This window comes from Mercenaria mercenaria, chromosome 14, assembly GCF_021730395.1.
Source record: "Mercenaria mercenaria strain notata chromosome 14, MADL_Memer_1, whole genome shotgun sequence".
Lineage (NCBI taxonomy): Eukaryota > Metazoa > Mollusca > Bivalvia > Venerida > Veneridae > Mercenaria > Mercenaria mercenaria.
The window spans coordinates 65688583-65710167 of record NC_069374.1 but is presented as its reverse complement, the minus strand read 5'-3'; the positions used below and the strand labels follow the sequence as shown (position 1 = coordinate 65710167).

Genomic DNA, 21585 nt, shown 5'->3' with positions numbered 1-21585 from the left:
TTACCATGGAAACGAAGCCCGTGACCTATATGTCTAATTGTAAAATTCAAAAGCGTTGACACTGGTCTATTTAAGGAACACAGCTTCGGCTTTTTATTTTCATTTCAACAATATCCATGAGAATAATTGCAGCATGCAGAACGATTTTTCAATAAAAATGTCAGACGACGGGCACTGCTGTAAGTATTTTAAGCTGTGAAATTTGTTAAATTAACTGTAATTCATAAGAAAATATTACTAACGTTAGAAATAAGATGTTTTAAAGCTACATTAACAAGAAAGATAATTTTATATAATATTTCTTATAAGAAATTACGATAAAAGGCAACATATAAGCTATTTTAAACATCTCTGTTGCCATGGTTACTCTAAACTTTAAGAAAAACATAGTACCATGTAAAGTTCTTGGTATTTTGCTAATCATATAACCCAAATATTCCATGTTGGTCAATAACAGAATGGCACTGAAGCCGTCGAAAAACCCGTTTTCATATATAATTGTTGAAAAATGAGAGAAAATGCGTTACCATGGAAACACGAGCCCCGCGACATATACATTTTAAGCTTTTATAAGAAAGCTTATGCGCATACTAGTAAAACTATTAATTATGCAGACTTCTACGGATAACAATGAAACCAAAATACACTGAAAAGTGTTAAATATCCGTATTTTCCTTCTTCTTTCTATATAAAATACCTTAAGAGGGTCATGTACTTCAAACCTGGATAAAAATTGTACTTGAAGGGACAGAGATAAACGGAACTGAAATTGTAGCAGTTAAAACATTAAATTACACGAAATACAAAAAATCACTGCGGTTCAACTAATTTGAATTTACCCTGGTAACAAGGTAACCTACCTCCTTGAAGTGAATTCCTATAGCTTTTTTGCTTTCATAGATTTTTTTCAAATTCACATGATATATATGATAGGAAAATTTGTGCTGAAAACAATGAACAAATAAAAACAATGGGTCACAAGGCTTGTTTTTGTGAAAATGTTTTGAACACACCCACTGTTGCTGAAACTGCCAGCGATTTTTCAACATTTTCAACATTTTCTGCTTTTTTATAAATACCAACCAAAATATGCATCAAGACAGCACAATAAGGTTTTTTCTTTTTACATATTTTATTATATACTTATTTCACATCATAGTCATATTTGTAATACTATTACAATAATGGGTACAAACGAAAAAAAAATCTTGTTTTATATTCACTTTTGTGAACTTTTTCAACGAAAAATACCCATAGTGAAGAATACTTTTTAAAATTTTGAAAAACCTGTTTCATAGATTTTTTCCCTGTTTTTCTTGTGTATAGATAATTGTATTGTGAACATAAAAATGGCCAAAAATGTATGGGTCACCAGGCTAAATTTCACGTTAAGACCGCTTGAATACAACACCTGTTCGGACGAAAAATGACGCGAACCTGACCAAATTGATTACATGTATACCTGCTAGAATTGAAAAAAAAGTTAAAAAAATTCTTAATTCTTGCTATAATTTAATACCAAATAATCTGAAAGGAGATATTTTCTTATCAAAACAAAGTTGATGTCTAACAATATATGAACAATTCTGTCTTTGTACTAAAATGCGCTGTCAAAACAGCTACAAATGGCAAGTGGCATGATACATGTCAATTTGAATACAACATAAACCAGTATCAACATTTAATTACTGATAAAACTTATTAAACAAGAGTGCCAGAATGTCACAATATACGCCCGTCACAGCAAATTTCTTTACTCTAGCACCTGTATTTGCAGATGTAATTTTAATTTTGTGGTTGTTTAGTAATCATTGTAATTCTTTTGGTTTTTCTAAGTCCACAAAAAACTCCTTACCAGGTAGAGATACCTTAAAATACACCTAAAATTAGAAAATAGCAACTATGTTGTACCACAGAAAAGTGGTCTTGGTTTTTCCCTACAGTCAATTATAAACAAGAGTGCCAGAATGTCACAATATACGCCCGTCACAGCAAATTTCTTTACTCTAGCACCTGTATTTGCAAATGGAATTTTTTTGTGGTTGTTTAGTAATTATTGTAATTATTTTGTTTTTCTAAATCCACATAAAAACTCCTTACCAGGTAGAGATACCTTAAAATACACAGAAAATTTGAAAGTAACATCTATGTTGTACCACAGAAAAGTGGTCTTGATTTTTCCCTACGGTCAATTACAATAAAGTTACAATATAAGTTATTTATAGTAACAACTAAAGGAAGTTAATCTTAAAAAAAAAAAAAAAAATGTAAGTCCACACAAAACTCCTTACCAGGTAGAGATTGGTCAAAATACACCTCAAAACTGGATGTAACATGCATGTTGTACTACAGAAAAGTGGTCTCGATTTTTCCCTATGACTAGTAATGAAAAAGTTACAATCTAAGCTATTTATAGTAACAACAAAGGGAAGTTATTCTAAAGCAGGGACCTGCGCATGACACTTCGTCTCATGATGTGTACAATTGTGCCAAATTACATCAAAATCCTCCCATGCATGAAGAAGAAATGCTTCGGACAAAGTCATTCTTGTATCTGACCTTTGGCCTCTAAGTGTGACCTTGACTTTAGACCTAGGGACCTGGTTCTTGCGCATGACACTCCATCTCATGGTGGTGAACATTTGTGCCAAGTTATATTAAAATCCCTCCATGCATGAAGAAGAAATGCTCTGGACAAAGTTTTCATTCTTGTATCCTTTGACCTCTAAGTGTGACCTTGACCTGAGACCTAGGGACCTGGTTTTGCGCACGACACTCCGTCTCATGATGGTAAACAATTGTGCCAACTTTCATCAAAATCCCTCTATGCATGAAGAAGATATGCTCCGGACAAAGTTTTCATTCTTGTATCCTTTGACCTCTAAGTGTGACCTTGACCATAGACCTAGGGACCTGGTTCTTGCGCATGACACTCCGTCTCATGATGACAAACAATTGTGTCAACTTTCATCAAAATCCCTCTATGCATGAAGAAGATATGCTCCGGACAAAGTCATACTTGAATTTGATCTTTGACCTCTAAGTGTGACCTTGACCTTAGACCAGGGACCTGGTTCTTGCGCATGACACTCCGTCTCATGATGGTGAACAACTGTGCTAAGTTTCATCAAAATCCCTCCATGCATGTAGAAGATATGCTCCGGACAAGGTCTGTGGACGCCGCCCTCCCGCCCGCCCATCCGCCCGCCAGGGGCGTTCCCATAATACGTCCCGTTTTTCAAACGGGCGTATAAAAATGTTATTTTATTCAAGATTCCTCATATTTAAGATTGTCTGCCACATGTTTCAACAAATATTGACTTCACTTCAATTTTCCATAGATAGTGTCGGCTGCACAGAAAGATGCGCATAAAAAACTATAGGAATTCCCATTAAAGAAGTTTATGTACCTTTTGCTTACTAACAGTGCCTTTCTGTATACTTACTGTGCTTACAGCTTACTTACAGTGCTTTTTACTCACTTTGTTGCCTTTCGCTTACTTACATTGCCCTTATGCTTACATTGTACTTACAGTCTCTTTTTGAATACTTTCAAGTGCCTTTTGCTTACTTGAAGAAGTGAAAGTACCTTTTGCTTACTTACGGTGCCTTTTTTGTATACTTACAGTCCTTTTAGCTTACTTACAATGTCTCTTTTTTTTGTTTACTTACAGTGCCTTTTACTAAACTTTGTTGCCTTTTTTTTTTTACTTACAGTACCTTTTGCTAAACTTTGTTGCCCTTTGCTTACTTACAGTGCCTTTTTGCTTACATTGTACTTACAGTCTCTTTCTGAATACTTTACAGTGCCTTTTGCTTACTTCAGTGCCTTTTTGTTTATTAACAGTGCCTTTTGCTTACTTACAGTGTTATTATATACTTAAAGCACTCTTTTGATTACTTACAGTGCCTTTTTGTTAAATTATGGCGTCCCTTGCTTACTTACAGAACAAGTGTTAAATTTACAATAGAAATTAGAACTTCCAGAAACCTATGACCTCCCAGTGTGACCTTGAATCTTCCTGTAAACCTTTGACCTCTCAGTGTGACTTTGAAGCTTCCTGTAGCCCTTTGCCTCCAACTTTCCTGAAAACCTTTGACCTCACAGTGTGACCTTGAAGTTTCCAGAAAACCTCTTGACCTCCCAGTGTGACCCTGAAGCTTCCTGTAAACCTTTGACCTCATAGTGTGACCTTGAAGCTTCTAGCAAAGCTCTGACCTACCCAGTGTAACCTTGAAGCTTCCTGTAAACCTTTGACCTCCCAGTGAGACAATGAAGCTTATTGTAAAACTTAAAGACTTCAAAGTGTAACCCTTAAGCTTTCTGTAAACCTCTGACCTCCCTTTGTGACACTGAAGCTTTGGACCTATGTCTTGTGCAAAACTTCCCTCATTATGACCAATATTGAGAACATTTTGTGACAATATTAAAATCTCTTAATGAATGGTTAATTTATAGACCAGACTTGAAATGCGACACTCTGACAGATGATCAGACCCACTTACTAAGTCCCCCTTTTTTCTGTAAAAAAGGCAGTGGACAATTAGAGTAACCAGTGCTCCAGCTAGCTATTTACAGTAGGGCGCATCGCCCGTTCCAAAATTCGTTCCGCCCTGTTGCCCCGCCAGGCACCCTGCCCGTTTTACAACCATTCATTTCTTTTTTTAACCAAACTTCCCTGTTTTGCCTCAATGATTATAATACACTGCTTTATTGCCCCCTTTTTATCGAGTGATACATGCCGGGGGTCATTGACATAATTAGCAAACAATTAAACAATTACCTGCTGTAATCGTGCCCGAGGCAGACCATGATATTTTAGACTGCTCCACTTGCATTAAAATCATTGAACCTTAGTGTTAAAACAGTTTGCAAACCAGTCTGAAATCATTGTCATTTCGCGCCATCTGTCAAAGTGTACTTTCGTTTTCGGTAATATAGTTGTAAATACCCCTTTATACACAACTGAAACTTAAGTCCAGACAACAGACATTTATATGTAATTAATAAAAATCGATCACAATCAAATTTAAATGGGAAAATATTTTGATTTTATCGTTTTACAAGTTTTTGAAATCGAAAGTAGGTTGTCGTCTGCTTTGTGAAATTGCCGCTTTTTCATGAAGATTTCTTTGAAATTAGTTTACTAAGATGTAATGACAGGGTACACTCTAATGTTAGATACTGTAAAATGCTGTTAAACTGTCTTTGCATCATAATAATTTTTCAAAAATATTGTTTAAACTTGACATTCGACGACTTTTAGAAAAAAGTGTAACCATATCCGGATATAAAATTTTGGATTCCCGGAATATGTCTATTATAAGTGCTAAACTTGCTTTTAGACTGTTGTAAGTTAAAAACTTTGCCTGATTTCATTGACTTAAGTGGAAGTTTAAACTTTATTTTCTGTATATAATATGCTGCACGTATAAATTTATAAATATCAAGTAGCCTACATGGAGAAGATGTGTACTGAAATTGTAACAAGTAAATAGGCCTAAACACAGATATTTTTATTCAGTATGCAATTACAAAGAAATGTTACAAGTTGAAAATCAATGCCAAGTAAAATACAAACAGCAGAAATTTTAGTTAATAATCAGGTGCATTAGATATGACAGACATAGCCTATTAAAAGCCCATACCTAAAGTGTGCCAAAAAAACATGCCTAAATTATGCCAAATTCCATGTCTAAAGTATGTTAAAATGCATTGTATGCATGGACCAGTTATATTTTTTTCCCGGGGGGACACGTTCCCGGACCGACCACCACCCCAGAAGTGCCCTTTTCAGTGCCAGCACCTGCCCTTTTTTAATCCTAGCTGGAGCACTGGTAACCATAGCCTCAATACATGTACACTCTGGTAGTTTAAAGTTAAAGCAACAGATTTTCAGTATTGGTAAAAAAAAGAATATCCTTTTCAGTTTTTCACAAAGTTTTGATACAAACCGTTATGGCATATATCTGACATTGCTAGATACTAAAGGAAGTGAAAACTGGTTGGAAAAGAGATTTCTTAGTTTCTATTTTCTACAACTGAATATATGGCTGTTTTCCCTAGCCAAAAATAGCTACATTTTCTTCACATAAAATTGTTATATTTTCCCCTATGAAAGGTCATATCTTTCCCTTGGAATTTAAAGAAAATATTCCATAATATACATAGTGAATAATTTTACTTTTGATTTTACACACCTTTCAAACCCAGTCTTCAAATTAACAACTCACAAAGTTCGGATAAATATGTCCACTAACTGTCTTTATTTCTCATCAGGTACCAAAGTTCAAAAGTAAACTGGCATCAGTCCTTGTAAATAGGGACTGTTTCTGTTACCATGATATTCTAAAGTCTAAGTTTCAAATTTGGATTTCCCTCTTTTGGCATTTACAGTGCTGTACTTTCCCTTATAGAAAGCCACAGATTGTTCTGAAAAATTAAAAAAACTATACCACACATGTAGTGCTGAGAACCAGCAGCTTTGAATCTAATTGCCACTCAGTCCTGACAACTGAATCTGCTTGTTTACCAAGTGACTAATACTGATACTGTGATAGTTCCTTGTTCTTGTTAGGTATAGTGTCACACCTGCATGATTACAGTTATACTGCAATTTTCCTGCCTTTTGATGGCAGGTGCTCCCCTGCCTATCTCATCATAAACAGGCACCTGGTTAGAACCACTGACCTCCTGTAAGCGAGCTGAATGGCTTCCTCACACGGAAGAATTCTATTCCCATAGTGAGATTTTAATTAGAAACCTACAGCTTTGAGAAGCAAGTGATTCAAAGTTGGCAACCTTAACCGAACAACTACAGAAGCTCTCCTCCCCACCCCCCTCCGATAATGATACTAGCAGCATCTACACTGAACAAATTTTCTAAAAGAACACTTGACATTTTGCCAATACCTGACAATTACTGAAAGTATATTTTTGAAAATTAATATTGCATAATGTTTAGAATATCCTGTAAATAAAAAAATCAAACTTTCAACAAAATCAACATATACCACATTTTTAAAGAAGTCACAAAATAAGGTATATTAAACATGTTAAAATGAATGAAAAATGCTATAAAGATGGAAAATGATAACAAAAACAGAATGTCATTGTAAATTCATATCCAAGGAGAGCATTCGATAGGTTATTTTTTGCCTGATATTTATTTAACTATATTCTAGTGAAAAATTAATATTCACGGCTCCGTTCTCTTTGTGGTTTTTGCAACAATAGTAAAAAAACTTTATAATAAAAAGAAAACTTTTATCTGCCTTTTTTGTGATCTTTAAAAATGAATTTAGGAATAGGATACACAATGAATAAACATTCTATCATTTTATGATTTGATTTTCATGACATTATTGTAGCTATTTTAAATATTATATTGTTTTATATGTGACAAAAATTCAAGCTTGTTTGAAAAAAAAATCCTGTGACTGGGGGTAAAGGTATCAGCCAAATATCATGTGTTGCATTAGTAGATTTGTTCAGCATACTGCTAATACCTTTAGAGTTGCTGAAAACTGGGATTTCTTCTAAGCCGTCTCCGGCTTCTCTTCCCATATCTTCCTTTGCCTGCTCTTTCTTTGATTTGTAAGAATCTGGTAATCCAAGTTTTGCGAAGTACGCCTTTTTTGCATATCGCACAGCTTGAGTAGCTCTATTCCTTAATTCACAATAATGACAAAACAAATAGGTAGAACATCGTTTTGATAAACGGTGTTTTTTGTACTTGTTATAAGCTGTTCTCTTAAGAGCAACTAATTTTAAACATTCTTCATCCATCCAAGGCTCAATTATGAGTTTTTTCTTCTCTTGTTCAGTTTTAGGAAGTTTTCTGGATTCTCCAAAAAATTTCAGATTCCTGTCTTTAAACTGGTAACCATACCGCTTAGGATTTCTAAATTCAGTTCTTGGAGCCTTGTCCCTTTCCATAACCTTTTCTGATTTTTCAGTTTCCTTTTTCTTTTTATCGTGCCTTTCTTGCTTTATAGTTTCATAAGATTTTGAAACTTTTTGTGTTTATCAATGTTTTCAGAACTTTTACATTCTGATGAAACAATTCCACACTTTCGTTCAAACTTTCTGCTACAAGTATTTTTCCCATCCAATTTTGCATCAAGTTTGTGTTTTTCCATGTAATTGTTTTTAGAGATAACAGGATCATTACTATTTTTCAAATCTTTCTTACCAGTATTCTTTTCATTTATATCTTTATTTTTAGGGATATCTGTTATTTTTGGCCCTGTTTTAACAAGTTCATTTCCTGTTCTGTATTTCTCATGTTTTCTATAATTTCTTCTCTTTATTGCTTCGTTCTTCGTGTTTACATTTTTAGTAGTTTTATCATCTTGTTCTGGTGAAGGTTTAATTTTTGAAAGCTCTTCTTTTTGCAAAGACTCGTTTCCTATTGGTACCTTTTCTGAGTGACTAACTTTCATATTAACCTCTTTCATCTTACTGTTAACATCTATCATCTTAGATACATTTAATTTCCTTTCTTCTCCTCGAGTGAATTCTTGCGATTCTTTAATTGTTTAGAAAAATCTTTCAGATCTTTTCTTGAAATAACTTTCTCTTTATCAGAAACATCTTTGATCAATGTATCATTTAAATCATCACAGTTTTTATCTCTCTTAACATGATGTTTCTTTCTTCAATTATCAATCTGAATTTTCTTAGACTTAAGCTTTTGTTTATCATAAATTTTCCTGTCATTAATTAGGTCATTACAATTTTCTGGGTCATAGTTTTTTGTTTCAGGCTTATCTTTTTGCTTATCATCATGTAATTTAATAACTCTGTCTTTAAAGTTACACTGTCCTTCCATCTTTTGTCGTAAATGTTTATCACTATGAGCATTATGCATAGGTCTTTCAGCGATTTTTTTCCTTCTTTATAAAATACCCCTAAAAGGACCTTTTCCCAATTGAAAAATGCAGTCTTTTTTCCCAATTATCATCCAAAAATTCCCAAAATGACCAAATTAAGTTTGCATTTTGATGACTGCGGAAGGAAAACTTAGTTACATTGACACTCACCATGATTTAACCATTTAAATAGTTTGTTTGATGCTATTTACATGGAATTAAAGGAAGAAGCATTCTAAATGATGTTATTTATTAACTATAAAAATTCCCAATCTGAGTAAAAACCTAGCTATTTTCCCCATCTTATCCGGTACCGGACCTTTTCCCAAAAGGGCAGAAAAAATCACTGTCTTTTAACAACTTTGTTTTCATGGGACATTTCTGTGCAATTTCTTGAGGTATTCCCCCCTGGACTGTGCCTTATAGAATGTGTGTGATGCTCCCACTTATATCTTGGATCTGGATATCTGTTACTTTTAGAGTGACTGATTTCTCTGTTGGCATCTCTTTCTGAGTAACATATTTTGTGTCTTTGGTAACTATTTCTGTATCTTTCAACATGTTCATGGAATCTGTTTTGTTTAGACCAATCTGTTGCATGTGAATACACCTCATGGCAGCTCAGAGTCAGATAATTCTGATCAGCACAGCTCTCTGATAGGCCATGTTCATTATAATAATCTTTCAGATCATTCTGCCTGCATGCACCCTTTACACTGGTACCACTCTCATCATAGGATTTTTCAACACTGTCCATATACATCTCTAATTTTCGTTTAAGATCTCTTTCTGACCTATGCAAATTAACCTTGTGATCATACTCAAGAGTGCATGTGATCCCTATCTGACCTATTAAATTGAAATCTGCAGTCATTTTCACAAGTTTCCATTTCTCTTTCTGATGAATATGAGCAAACCCTGTGGTTTCTCATTGACCGCATAAGATCTTTTTCTGACCTATACATCTGAACACTGTGGTCACTCTCAAAGGGCACATGATCTTTTTCCAGCCTATGAGATTGAACACGGAAGACATTCTCAAAGCGCACAAGCTCTCTTTCTGAGCTATTCTGCTGTACTCTGTCATCCTCAGAATAAACATGATCCCTTTCTGACCTAAAAAATTGATCTCTGTTATCACGCTCAAAGGACGTTAATTGTCTTTCCGACCTAGGTGGTTGAAAAATTTATGCAGTCATTATCTGACCCACAACGAAATGAAGGTTGTCAGACTATTTCCCCCCAAGATCATTCCCCCTCAAGACAATTCCCCCCCAAGACAATTCATTCCCGGACAATTCCCCCCACAATGTTATGTAAGGGTGACAGTTCCCCCTTTCCATATTATAATATGTTTAAAGGGTTGTAAAGTTTATTTAATATGGAAAAATCCTATACTCCAATACTGTATATTTAAAAATAAATAGAAAAACTTATATTTGATGCATTAATTTGGTACCCAAAATAAGGATTTTTTTTATGTGAAGTAGTAGCATTTTGGATAAGTAGCCATGGCTGAGAACTTAATTATTTTTAAAGCAATTTATTTATTTGTTAACGATATCTATAATGGAACCTCTATGCAAAGATGTATGTAAAAAAAAATAGAAAATATTTACATGTAATAAGGTAATCTGATCGTCAAAATAGCATATTTTTCTATGTGAAAATGTGGCATTTTTGGGAACGTGGAAATCATAAAAGTGCTTAGAACTTAAATACACTTAAAGCAATTAAGTTAATTTTTGTATTTATCTATAGAGAATTAACCTTTATGCTACGACATATATAAAAAGAAGTAAGAAATATTTACATTTGATAAGGTTGTCTGATCGTCAAAATAATGCTCATTTCTATTTGAAGTTGTACTACTTTGGATAATAGCTAGCTAGTGCTATAAAGCATTAAAGTATCATTTTTAGCATTTTCATTAGTGTTTTATATACATAATTATTTTACATTCTTTCTATTTTTATGTAAGTAGTTTATATATTATTATACTAGAATAAAAATCGAATCAAATATCTAATTACATGAGAGATAATCTAACCATAATGTTCTTTCATGTTTTCCGAGTTTCCCGATGTTGGACAATAAAACTATCTTAATCATATTAATTGGGGAAAACTAAAAAGATTACAGTTATGTTAATAAAAGCCAATAATACCACTTTAAACATTAATATGAAAAACTTGATCAAAAACGAAGCTGCAAACATGAATTAAAAAAACGATGAAATATCAATACAATTTTACAAGTTGAAACGTCCTTGGAATTCACCATGAAATTTATTAAGGATGTTACATGTGTTGGTTTGCTTTCATTCCAGAAAGCATGGAGTAATAGTATTTTCTCTGGATAAAAAGTACTATATCCTTACAATACAGGTTTTGATAAATTTCTTACAAGATTTGTTTTGTTTTGTTTTATTCATTTTTATTTGTTTACGCTGCGCTACGTAGTTATGACTGTTTCCGGTCTAACTAATCAATCGTAGGCCCAGCGAGATTTGAATTTTGAGACCTGTTGCCAGATACAGGTCGGCGCCTGGATAGATTCCAAAGAATTAGATTTATATGATATGGTTAAAAAGGGACCTTAATTCAAGGCCCGGGTGTTATTTTGGAACATGTCTGGGTCTTGGCTGGAGTATTTATTGTTATTGTATTGTTTTTAAATGTTATACCCCCCTTAACTGTGTCTAAATTTCCGAAATAATAAATAGGTTATGAAATATATATTTAAATTTATAGAATTTTGTCATCCAGGGTAAGAGCCGCGACTACCTTACTAACACTCCTGAAGCGCCTGAGAAAAACTGCCACTGACCATGAACTACATCTATACTCTTAAGATTTATTTTATTAATATTAAAACTTTAGAAACTTTAAAACTTTAAAAACACATTTAAAAAGATCATTTATATACGTCTGATAATTATCAGTACACAGGTTATTTATAGATTACACGCCACGCCTACTGCATAATTGTGTCATATCGATAAATATGCTTACTCTATATGCGTTAAACATTCAATGTGCTTTAACTATTCTGTTTTATTCTATATTTTTAAATTGCTGTCATTTTGTCATTTTTTAATGTTTTTCCGATCTGTTTTTTTGCACTTTCTTGTCTAGGGTCTACATTTAATGATTATATCGATATTAATTACTTTACGTGTTGTATAAAAAATAAATAAATTTACGATCGCGCTATATGAAATTTTGCTGTTGGTTTTGTCAAATTTCGACCGTTTCTAGGTGATTTTGCTTATATTAATTAAATTATCTTACTAAAAATGCTCTAGCCATATAGCTATATGTATTCTTCAGCGATTTTGAGAATTTGAAGATAATCTATGAATTAATAAATGTTTTACACGCGAATCCTGTGTACCCGGTAGCTAAATTACGCGTAAGAATTTTTACTTAAAATTCACCTGTTTACCTGTTGTTTGTTTACCATTGTATGTTGACATCTGTATGTTTCCGGCTCATCGTCACTACTGGATTTTCCTATGGTGGCGTCTTTCTAATACATGCTTTCTCGGTCCGGGCGTTGTTTATGCCACCATAGGTCCCTACCACATATGTACATTGCTGGCCATTACTTTAATTTAGTTTACTAGATTTATTTGATTTTGTTGTGTCTTTTATCTGAATAAAAGAGTTAAAATTGAATAAAAGTTGGTTAAAAAGCTAGCTAAAATTCGATAAAATTCGATAAAATTTGATAAAATCAGAGTCGGCCTTTGCCGAAAGACGAAAACACAAAGACTCTTATTCCTGATTTTTATTTTGCCTAAAGTTTTCATAACATTGAGTGATAAAAATATATTTAAAATTAATTTAGTAAAAACAGTTGGCCATCCTTACAAGAAGAAGTTGATTGGCATTATCTAATTTGGGTTTATCACAATTTTCAACAAGTGCTTCATCAAAAGTATCACACAAAGTTAGTAATACTGAATACTGATAATTGTCATTATACATGGACAAATTGTTATATTGTTTATAAATACCATAATCCTAACACATAGAACACAATTAAAATGTAACAACAACAATATCACAATTGATTGGTCAATGTCAGCTTTGATTACTGTTTTACAGCTGGTAATTCAATCAAGAGGTGTCAAAGATTGACTGGTTACCATTTTGATTAAATTTGTTTATTGCAATAATGTCATTACGCGATTCTGGTAATCAGCACCTTTCAATCGAATTGAGAAGTCAAAGGAACAATGATTTGTTTGTATGTATCCCTTAATTATTATACATTTTAGGTTTTTATTCTGGAATAAAATATCCCAAAAAGGTTTGAGATTTATTTTATACAAGTACTATTTCCTGTTTCATGTGTAAATAATCCTTCTGTAAGATGGAAGTATTTATCATATTCTACATAATATAAAATCAAACAAGCAAATTCGATGAATTGGAATCCCCCGCCGAAAGGGTCAGAGTTGAGGAACGGCAAAAAAATATATCCAGCAAAAAGTTAAGAATGTTACCAAGAAGCAAATAATTTCATTAGTCAAAACCAAATTAAAAGAAAATGAATGGTTTGTTTGGGTGGGGTGGGGGGTGAGGACACAACAGTTTACATGTTGATTATAAATATTGATAGAAAATGAAAAATGAAAAAAAAAAAAAAAAAAAAAAAATGGGGGGGGGGGGGGGGGGACCAAGGTAAGGTGGTGACCAGGTGTAGTTACACAACATCACATGTTTATAATAAATGTTCATGGAAAAGAATGAAAGAAGTTTAATGAAATTCTTCCAATTGGTTGGTTTGTTATGTACAGATCTGTGGATTTTTAAACAATTAAAGGGCAATAACTATATGGAAAATTGACCAATCGAAAAAAACCTTAAAGGGCATCGTCGCAGTATCTTGGTTCATGTCTGTTTCAAGTTTGATGAAATTCTACCTGCTAGTTACTGAGAAATGGCTGGAGACGGACATTTTTCATTAAATCAAGGGCAATAACTCTGACGGAAATTGACCTATCAAAAAAAAAAAACTTGACGGGCATCAGCACAGTATCTTGGTTCATGTCTACTTCAAATTTGATGAAATTCTACCTGTTAGCTACTGAGAAATAGCTGCAGACGGACATTTTTTATTAAATCAAGGGCAATAACTCTGAGGGAAATTGACCAATCAAAAAAAAAACTTGACGGGCATCATCGCAGTATGTTGGTTCATGTTTATTTCAAGTTTCATGAAATTCTACCAAGTAGTTACTGAGAAATGGCTGCGGACGGACGGACGGACGGACTGACGGACGGACAACGCCATTTCAATACCCCCCTCCCGATTTCATCGGCGGGGGATAATAAAGCGGATGCAGTGGTCCTGTGAGTTATAATTGTTCGTAAGTACTGACCTGGCACTCTTTTTTTATTTATTTATAAAACAATATTTTCTGGCGTTCTCATATTTTATGCGATATTTGTGTCCTGAAAATATCTACATTAGTTAAAATAATGGATACAGTTAACCAATGGCACAGTTAACATAATTATTTAAAAATCTCTTTTTGAGTCTTTTGGCTGAATTTTGTTCTTTAATAAGTGCATCAGTTATCGATAAAATACTCTTATGATTATAATTATTTTCAAGACACCTCTTTCCATTCACATTCATTAGATGTAGATAATTATAGATATTGAAAAATCCGCAGAGGATTTTGTCCTACACTCAATATACAGATATTAGAAAGAAGAACCTTGGTAATACACAATGGCCCACTATTCAGAAAAATAATAATAATTCAATGTCTTCGAAAAATGCTAAGCTGCTTCTTAAGATAGCTAAGTTTATTAAAGAAGCCACACAATATAGAGGCAATACACTTAAAAATGATACCACATAATATACCCTGCCGCTAAGATCTAAGGAATTAATGTAGAAAATTAAGAAAAATAAATGTCATGTTTTTTTTTATGGAAGAGGTAATTAAGTATTAAGATTTATCACACCGCTAATATGTAAGGAATTAATTGCATAAATTGTTTTTACTCAAAAATTGATATTTCAAACAAAATAAGAAGTGAAGTTTAACTTACGTCATATCTTTTATAATACTCATAATGGATACTCCTAACCAACCACTAAATTTCAAATTTCCAAAACGCACTTTTGGAATAAAAAATCCTGAACAGCGCTCATTCAATGTTCAGTGCTTGGCTTCACTATGATGAGGTACGTATTCTCTGATTTCACATGTTTTCATCATGAAAAACTTTTTAAATCATTTCTTAAATTTGTGACATTATCAGGTCGGAGACTTCCCCTGGATTGAGAGACAGTCTCTCCATCTAAACACAGTCTCTCGTTTGAAAGACAAAATGTCTTTCGATCGAAAGACTGTATTTAGCTTAAGTGTTGAAAAAACATGAAATCATTATTAAAAAAATAATTTCCTTACAGGCGCATTATCTATTCATTGAAACAACTTGTTATTTCAAGTAAACTGTACAAGAAACAAATTGTCTTAGAAGTTTGTTTAAGCATTATAATGCTTAAGCAAAATTCCCAAATAATTTTGATTTTGAAAATTTGATAAAAGAAAGATAATTTTCTATATTTGAAATAAATTTGCGCATTCTAAAAAGACAGTTTTAATTACTCGTTCATTGCTTAAGCTAATTTTAGTCTTTTGATCGAGAGACATTTTGTCTTTCAAACGAGCGACAATGTTTAGATCGAGAGACTGTCTCTCAATCCAGGGGAAGTCTCTGACCTGATTATGTAATTAGTAAGAAAATACTGGAGTCAATACCCCTAAAATGTACCAGAACAAAAATTTTATGGGGAGCCTCCCCGTACCCCCATTATGGGAGGAGGTATCTCCCTCCAGTACCTACCCCACCTTTCGCGGCCCCAATATCAATCACCTTCCGACGCCCGTCCTAAGAATATTTTCACAATGTCTAACTAAAAAATATAGATAATAGAATAAAGGATATAAATACAATTATCCAATGAACTGTCAGTTACCAGGTCAAAGAATAATAATTTCGTCATTTAGAATAATAAAAAGCTCACCTTAGAACAAAATTAGTAAAAAGAAAGATATTTTTACATCAGTATAAAGAAAAAATAATATAAATAAAATAAGGTGACAATTCCCCCCCAGTTTGGGGGGGGAATCGTCAGGGGGGGAATTGTCAGAGGGGGAATAGTCTTGGGGGGGGGGGGGGGGAACTGTCTGGAATTCCAAAATGAACTTCTATTAGTAGGGAAAGAACAATCCATCAAATCAGTGCCAAATTGATCACTTTCATAGTAGTCATGATGAACAGGCTTGACAGATCTAGATCTACGTATATTTAGACACCTCCTACCACGCTGCCTTTGCAACTTCAGCCTCAAATCAGTCATTTTTTCTGTTCCGAATAAAAATTATTTACAGGTACTATACAAATTAATGATAAACATGTGTTTACGGTTAAGCATACCAGTGTAACTTGTATTCGGCTGTGTGTTCGACATGATTTAGTAAATAGCAACAAATTCTCGTGTAAATTTCTACGTTTTTGTCAATAACATGCTCGCTCGCCCACCATTTTGTTTGTTACCTATGCTGGATGTAACAGATACAGCGATTGGTTGAATTTAAGGAGCGGCGGCATTTTGGCCAATCAAAAACGTGTACTTGAAAAACAGGAAGTGGAATATTGAGCATATTCTGAACTGTAAAATTTTATTTTTACCAGAGAGATCGACAGAGGACAGTTAGTTAGGGTAAGGCAAATTAAATGTGTCGAAAGAAAAAAGCGATGTAGCGAAAGAATTTGTAAGTGATGATTTAGTGTAAATTTATCTTTTCATGACGACAGTGATGACTGGACTATAGTCAAAATTCGACGGTCAGATTGTTTTATATTTGTTACGGGGCAATCGAAACATCAAAACTTTGAAGGACCAAAATAAACTTTAAAGGACCAAAATAACAGAGGAGAAATCACAGTACACGGTTGTGTAAAGTTACTGGTTTTATCGGTGGCGCATACTGGCGTGTAGACACGGTAGTCCAACAAAATTGATGTGATTGTAACAATGTTGGGCGGTTAAAACCACCAGCGGTTAATTATTAGAATATAATTTCTAGAGAACAAAATAAAAATGGGAGTGAAAAGTCACCTCTTTAAAGAAAATGGGAGTGAATAGTCAGGGGAGGAAAAGACTTGGGAGTGAAAAGACCTAGGAGTGAAAAGACTTGGGAGTGAAAGAGCTGACACCCGGTTTTAACCGGTTAAAACCGTCCCGGTCAATACTCTCTGAAGTGGTCAATACCAGTCAATACTGGTCGATTGGTCAATACTGGTCAATTAGTCAATACTGACTGTTAAGATAGTTTGCAAAGTTTATGAACAATTAAATAATGACTGTATAAGAACATCTGGGGCTTGATAATGGTAAATGCAGGCATTAGTATTTAGTTAAACCAACCAAATCAATACTCCCAAATTGGTCAGAAGTGGTTGATTGGTCAATACTGATTGATACTGGTTATTAAACATTTTCTGTTAAATAAGATTACAAAGATAATATATAGTTTTGCTGAACTTCATTTATAGAACGTATTTCATAAACTGTAGCAGTAAGTGTTTGATTCACAAGTGATAAATTTAATGATTTTTTTATATTGGTATAAATAATTTAATGAAAAACTGCTGCAAAACACCTGGACCCTTTCATGGAAGTGGTTTAATTGTGTTTTGACAGCAATTGTCACATTGCATAATTGACAGTCACCATGTCTTACAATATACAATAGATGTTGCAGACCTGTCTATCTAGTCACTAATTAGCTGTCAAGATCAATAATCCCACTTATATTATTGAGATGCTTCAATATGATAAAATAAGTCATACAATCAAAGTATCCAACTGACCAATATTGACCACTATATGTATTAATCAGGGATATTGCGTAGGACCAACATTTGAATTGACCAGTACAGTCCGTTTCAATGAGTGTAATTTATATTAATAATCTTTAATTAATTTATAATAAAGGCTACTGTAAGAAGATAAAAGCATTGAATAAACTAGTATTGACCGCTGACCAGACTAAGTATATTATCCAAAACTTAGCCCGACCAGGAAACATTGCCACAGACCAAAACTGAATCGACCAGTGTTGACCACTATACTTTTTAATGAACAAAATTTTATATTATTCAATTTGCTTTATTATTTTTATATTACTATCACAGCCTGTGCCAGTCTGTGAATGTGCATTATGTAAAAGTGTTGAATAAACCAGTATTGACCACCCAAGAGTGGCCATAGTATTGAATCTACCAGTATTGACCGGTATTGACTGGTTTTAACCAGTATTGACCGCCGGCCCGGTCAATACTCATATTGACCGGCTTTTTGCCAACATTAGATTGTAAGAAATATTGAGATATTTTTTTTATAGGAAGTGTCTAGTCGTCCGGTAACCAGACGCCTAGCCTGCATTCTAGTCGTCCAGTAACCGGATGACTAGCATTTCTCCTGGCAATTTTCTAGTCGTCTGGTAATCGATTTCTTAGCGAATAAGCAGTGTTCTGGTTTAATTTTACCTGTTATTTATTTAAGATATCAATACCTATCTGCAAACAGAAATTTGTTTGAATAAATTTATACCAAAGTGTATTTTTGATCTTCTCGAGAAATTTACTGCTTTTGCAGCCGATAAAACGGAAGTTTGCAAAAATCAATAATGAAGAAATGAATAGAATCGGATGATTGTGTCGTTTTTTTGTCATCTTGCTCTATTTAATAGTATTATTAGATGAGCACCGAACTATGCATTGTGCATTATAATGTTTCCTATTTGTTACTCTTTTTTTTATTACGAAATTTTATTATAGTGTATGTCTGAGACATTAATTTAAATAGATGTGTTTTTGGTGTATGAAAAATGTTTGCATACAACAGAATGACAATATGAGAGGTTCTTCTTGGCGTATGTTGTAGTCCTTAGAAGGACTTTTGTTTTCCTTAAAAGGACAGTTTATTAGTCTTAAATGTAATAAGACAGATAGCGGAACGCATCTGCAATGCTACTGGCAAAGTCTTGTTCATGACATGGTCGGAGGTGGGTTCGTTCTTTCAGGTCCATGCTGTCATTGCCTATGAGTGAATCGCTGAGGTGCCAGATTTTGCATGGGTGTAACTAAAACAGAATTTTGTTAAGGCTCTTGCATAGCTTGTTATAGCGCCGGTGATGTCTTTCGAACAGCGAACCGAATACAACCAGTCTCACTCCTCTCGATGTCAACTCGTTCTAGATGTTTAAAAGGGATTTCATCAGATCCTTGTTGGTAAGCAGGGTTTTTTTCCCCTGTAAATCTACCTCTGGTAAAAGGAGGTAATCCCAATCCAAAAAAGTATGTTTTTTTCCCAAAGTTGAATTTAAACTTCCCAAATGATTATACCTTTTAGGGTTTTTGCTGTTTTAAGATAGTTCTGCTAATTTGTATGTATATTTAGGTAAATTATAATACTGTTGAACAATTACTGAAATGCAATTCATTAATATTTCACACAAAAACACATTTATGTAGATTTTTGGTAATTTGCAAATTGTCCCAATTAAGACAATTTCCGAGAGCATTTTCCCAATTCCACTGGTGTCGGTGGCATTCCCAAATTGATGGAGAAAAGGCCTGGTAAGTGATAGCATGTCATTCTCCCCGACTTAAAAATGATGTCATATTTAGCTACGTGAGTTTTTTGAAGAAGTATTTGAAGTCGCTTCACGCCTAGACCACCAGTCAACTATGCTTCTCCGCTGAAGGGCATGTCGTCTGGAATATGTATTCCATTTTCTACAGACACGTTTTATGAAGCTGTGTCCGAAGATGCCGCAGTATGGACCTCTTTCACTGTATTTATTCAGCTGACCAACAGTAGCTTTCTGTGAACGCCATAGTTATGAATAATTAAGTGTTTGTTTGTTTGTTTTTTGTTTGTTTTTATTCTTTTTTATTTGTTTGCGCTGCGTAGTTTTGACAGTTTCCGGTCAAACTAATCAATCATAGGCCCAGCGAAATTAGAATTTGGAGACTTTAACTCAAATACAAGTCGATGCCTGGATATATTCCAAAATATTTAAGATGTGTTTTGTATAATAGGGGGCCTTAATTCAAGGCCCAGATGTTATTTTATGGCCTGGTGCACAGTAAAGTGCCCAATTCAGCAAAAAATCATGTACATAGCCCCATCTTTCAAACAGTACATGATAGATCTATGAAATAAAGTTTATAAGTAAGGTATGATACAGATGTAAATGTGGAGGTGAACATTTATCATGAAAATTTAGAAATAAAGTAGTGCGACAAGTTTAAGTAGGCAAAAATTAGCCATTTTTGCATGTAACGGGTTAGCATCTAAAATTCCATCATTTTTGTAAGCTGTCTCACAGAAATTCTGTTCGTTTTTACATCTTCACTATTAAATTTTTTAAAAGAAAAATATATTTGCTTTCATTTGATATATAACATCATGTTCTTCTGTAATTCTTGTTCTGAGAATCATGGTTTGAACCAAAGTTGTATGGATGTAACGCCCTAGAAATCTGAAAATGCTATACTTAAAAAAGTGAAGAAAAAAGTAGTATCTTTTGGTGCTAGAACATGTGGGATGGCCTTGGAAAGTTTGAAAAATATATAAGTTGAAATAGTCAAAGTATCATTTCTGTACATCAAGTCTATAAATAAATATAGCCGAATATCTCATCAAAAGTTAGTTTGTGACAAAAAATCCGTAATGTCCGTCCCCCTACCATAAACTTCATTAAGTGTTATAAAACTAGAAATTTGCAGCAAATTTTTTTCACATATGATGACATGAGTAACATTTCCAAAAATTGTTGAAATCCATCAAGCAGTTTTTTAGATATTGACAAAAGTGTAAAAGTTATAAGTAATGTCCGTCCCCACTTATCATTGATTTTAAATGTTGTATATATATTGTTATTTTCTATCAAATTCAATTCCTTTTATTTCTGATTTACCAATAAGAACTGAAATTTAAAAAAAATGCATTTAAAATCAGTAAAATACATTATTTTGTGACATTTTTTCTTAAAAACACAGTGTGTGTAAAAAAATGTCAAAACTTGTTGAAATCTTCAGCAAATGAATCAGTTTCATACATGAATTTTACTTTCATATAAAGAACTCATGAAAAAACATGAAAAAAGACTAATGAGTATACATATATAGAGTAAAACTTTGCCAAACATTATCTGTAAGCACATTTAAAGTGTTGGGGGACGGACATTACATTTTTGTACTAAAACTACATGTTGAAAAAAGTAAGTAGAGTTTTAGTCTTCTGTCTTCTTGAAATTTATAGTGTTGTAATTTATAGGTTTTAACATCATATCCAGAAAACTATGCCTCCCTTTTGTCCCTTAGTAATTACAAAAACGTTTTGAAATGCTACCATACTGTTTAAACACTTGATCCCCCTCCCCTAGTGCCCTACTGTATATTTCTTATCTTTTATATTTTCTCTTATATTTTCATCAACACCATTAAGGGTCATAAGATGCATCAAAATCATTCCTTAATTAAAACAACATAATTAATTAGTGACCTATTGAGATGGCAACAACATGCCATAAAACACAGGTGACCATAGAAGATCACAAAATCACACTTTCTCACCAGGGTGCCAATATACAAGGGACCATAA

General features: G+C 33.5%; 2 protein-coding genes across 4 annotated transcripts in view; one reads left to right on the top strand and one right to left on the bottom strand.

Annotated features, from left to right (window-relative positions):
• Nucleotides 1-16490, bottom strand: part of LOC123527805 (filaggrin-2-like) — a 52351-nt gene extending 35861 nt beyond the window's left edge. For both annotated transcript variants that reach the window (XM_045307484.2, XM_045307485.2), the window contains exon 1: nt 16344-16490. In XM_045307484.2, the coding sequence (XP_045163419.2) occupies nt 16344-16377 (34 nt within the window). In that variant the 5' untranslated portion in view covers nt 16378-16490. The remainder of the gene's footprint in view (nt 1-16343) is intronic.
• Nucleotides 16491-16493: 3 nt separating this feature from the next.
• Nucleotides 16494-21585, top strand: part of LOC123527802 (phosphatidylinositol 4,5-bisphosphate 3-kinase catalytic subunit alpha isoform-like) — a 45332-nt gene continuing 40240 nt past the window's right edge. Inside the window, exon 1 of one of the 2 annotated variants that reach the window (XM_045307479.2) lies at nt 16494-16629. The gene's annotated coding sequence lies outside the window, so the exon portion shown is untranslated. Of the gene's footprint in view, nt 16682-21585 lie in introns of both variants that reach the window. The other variant, XM_045307481.2, reaches the window with a different exon arrangement.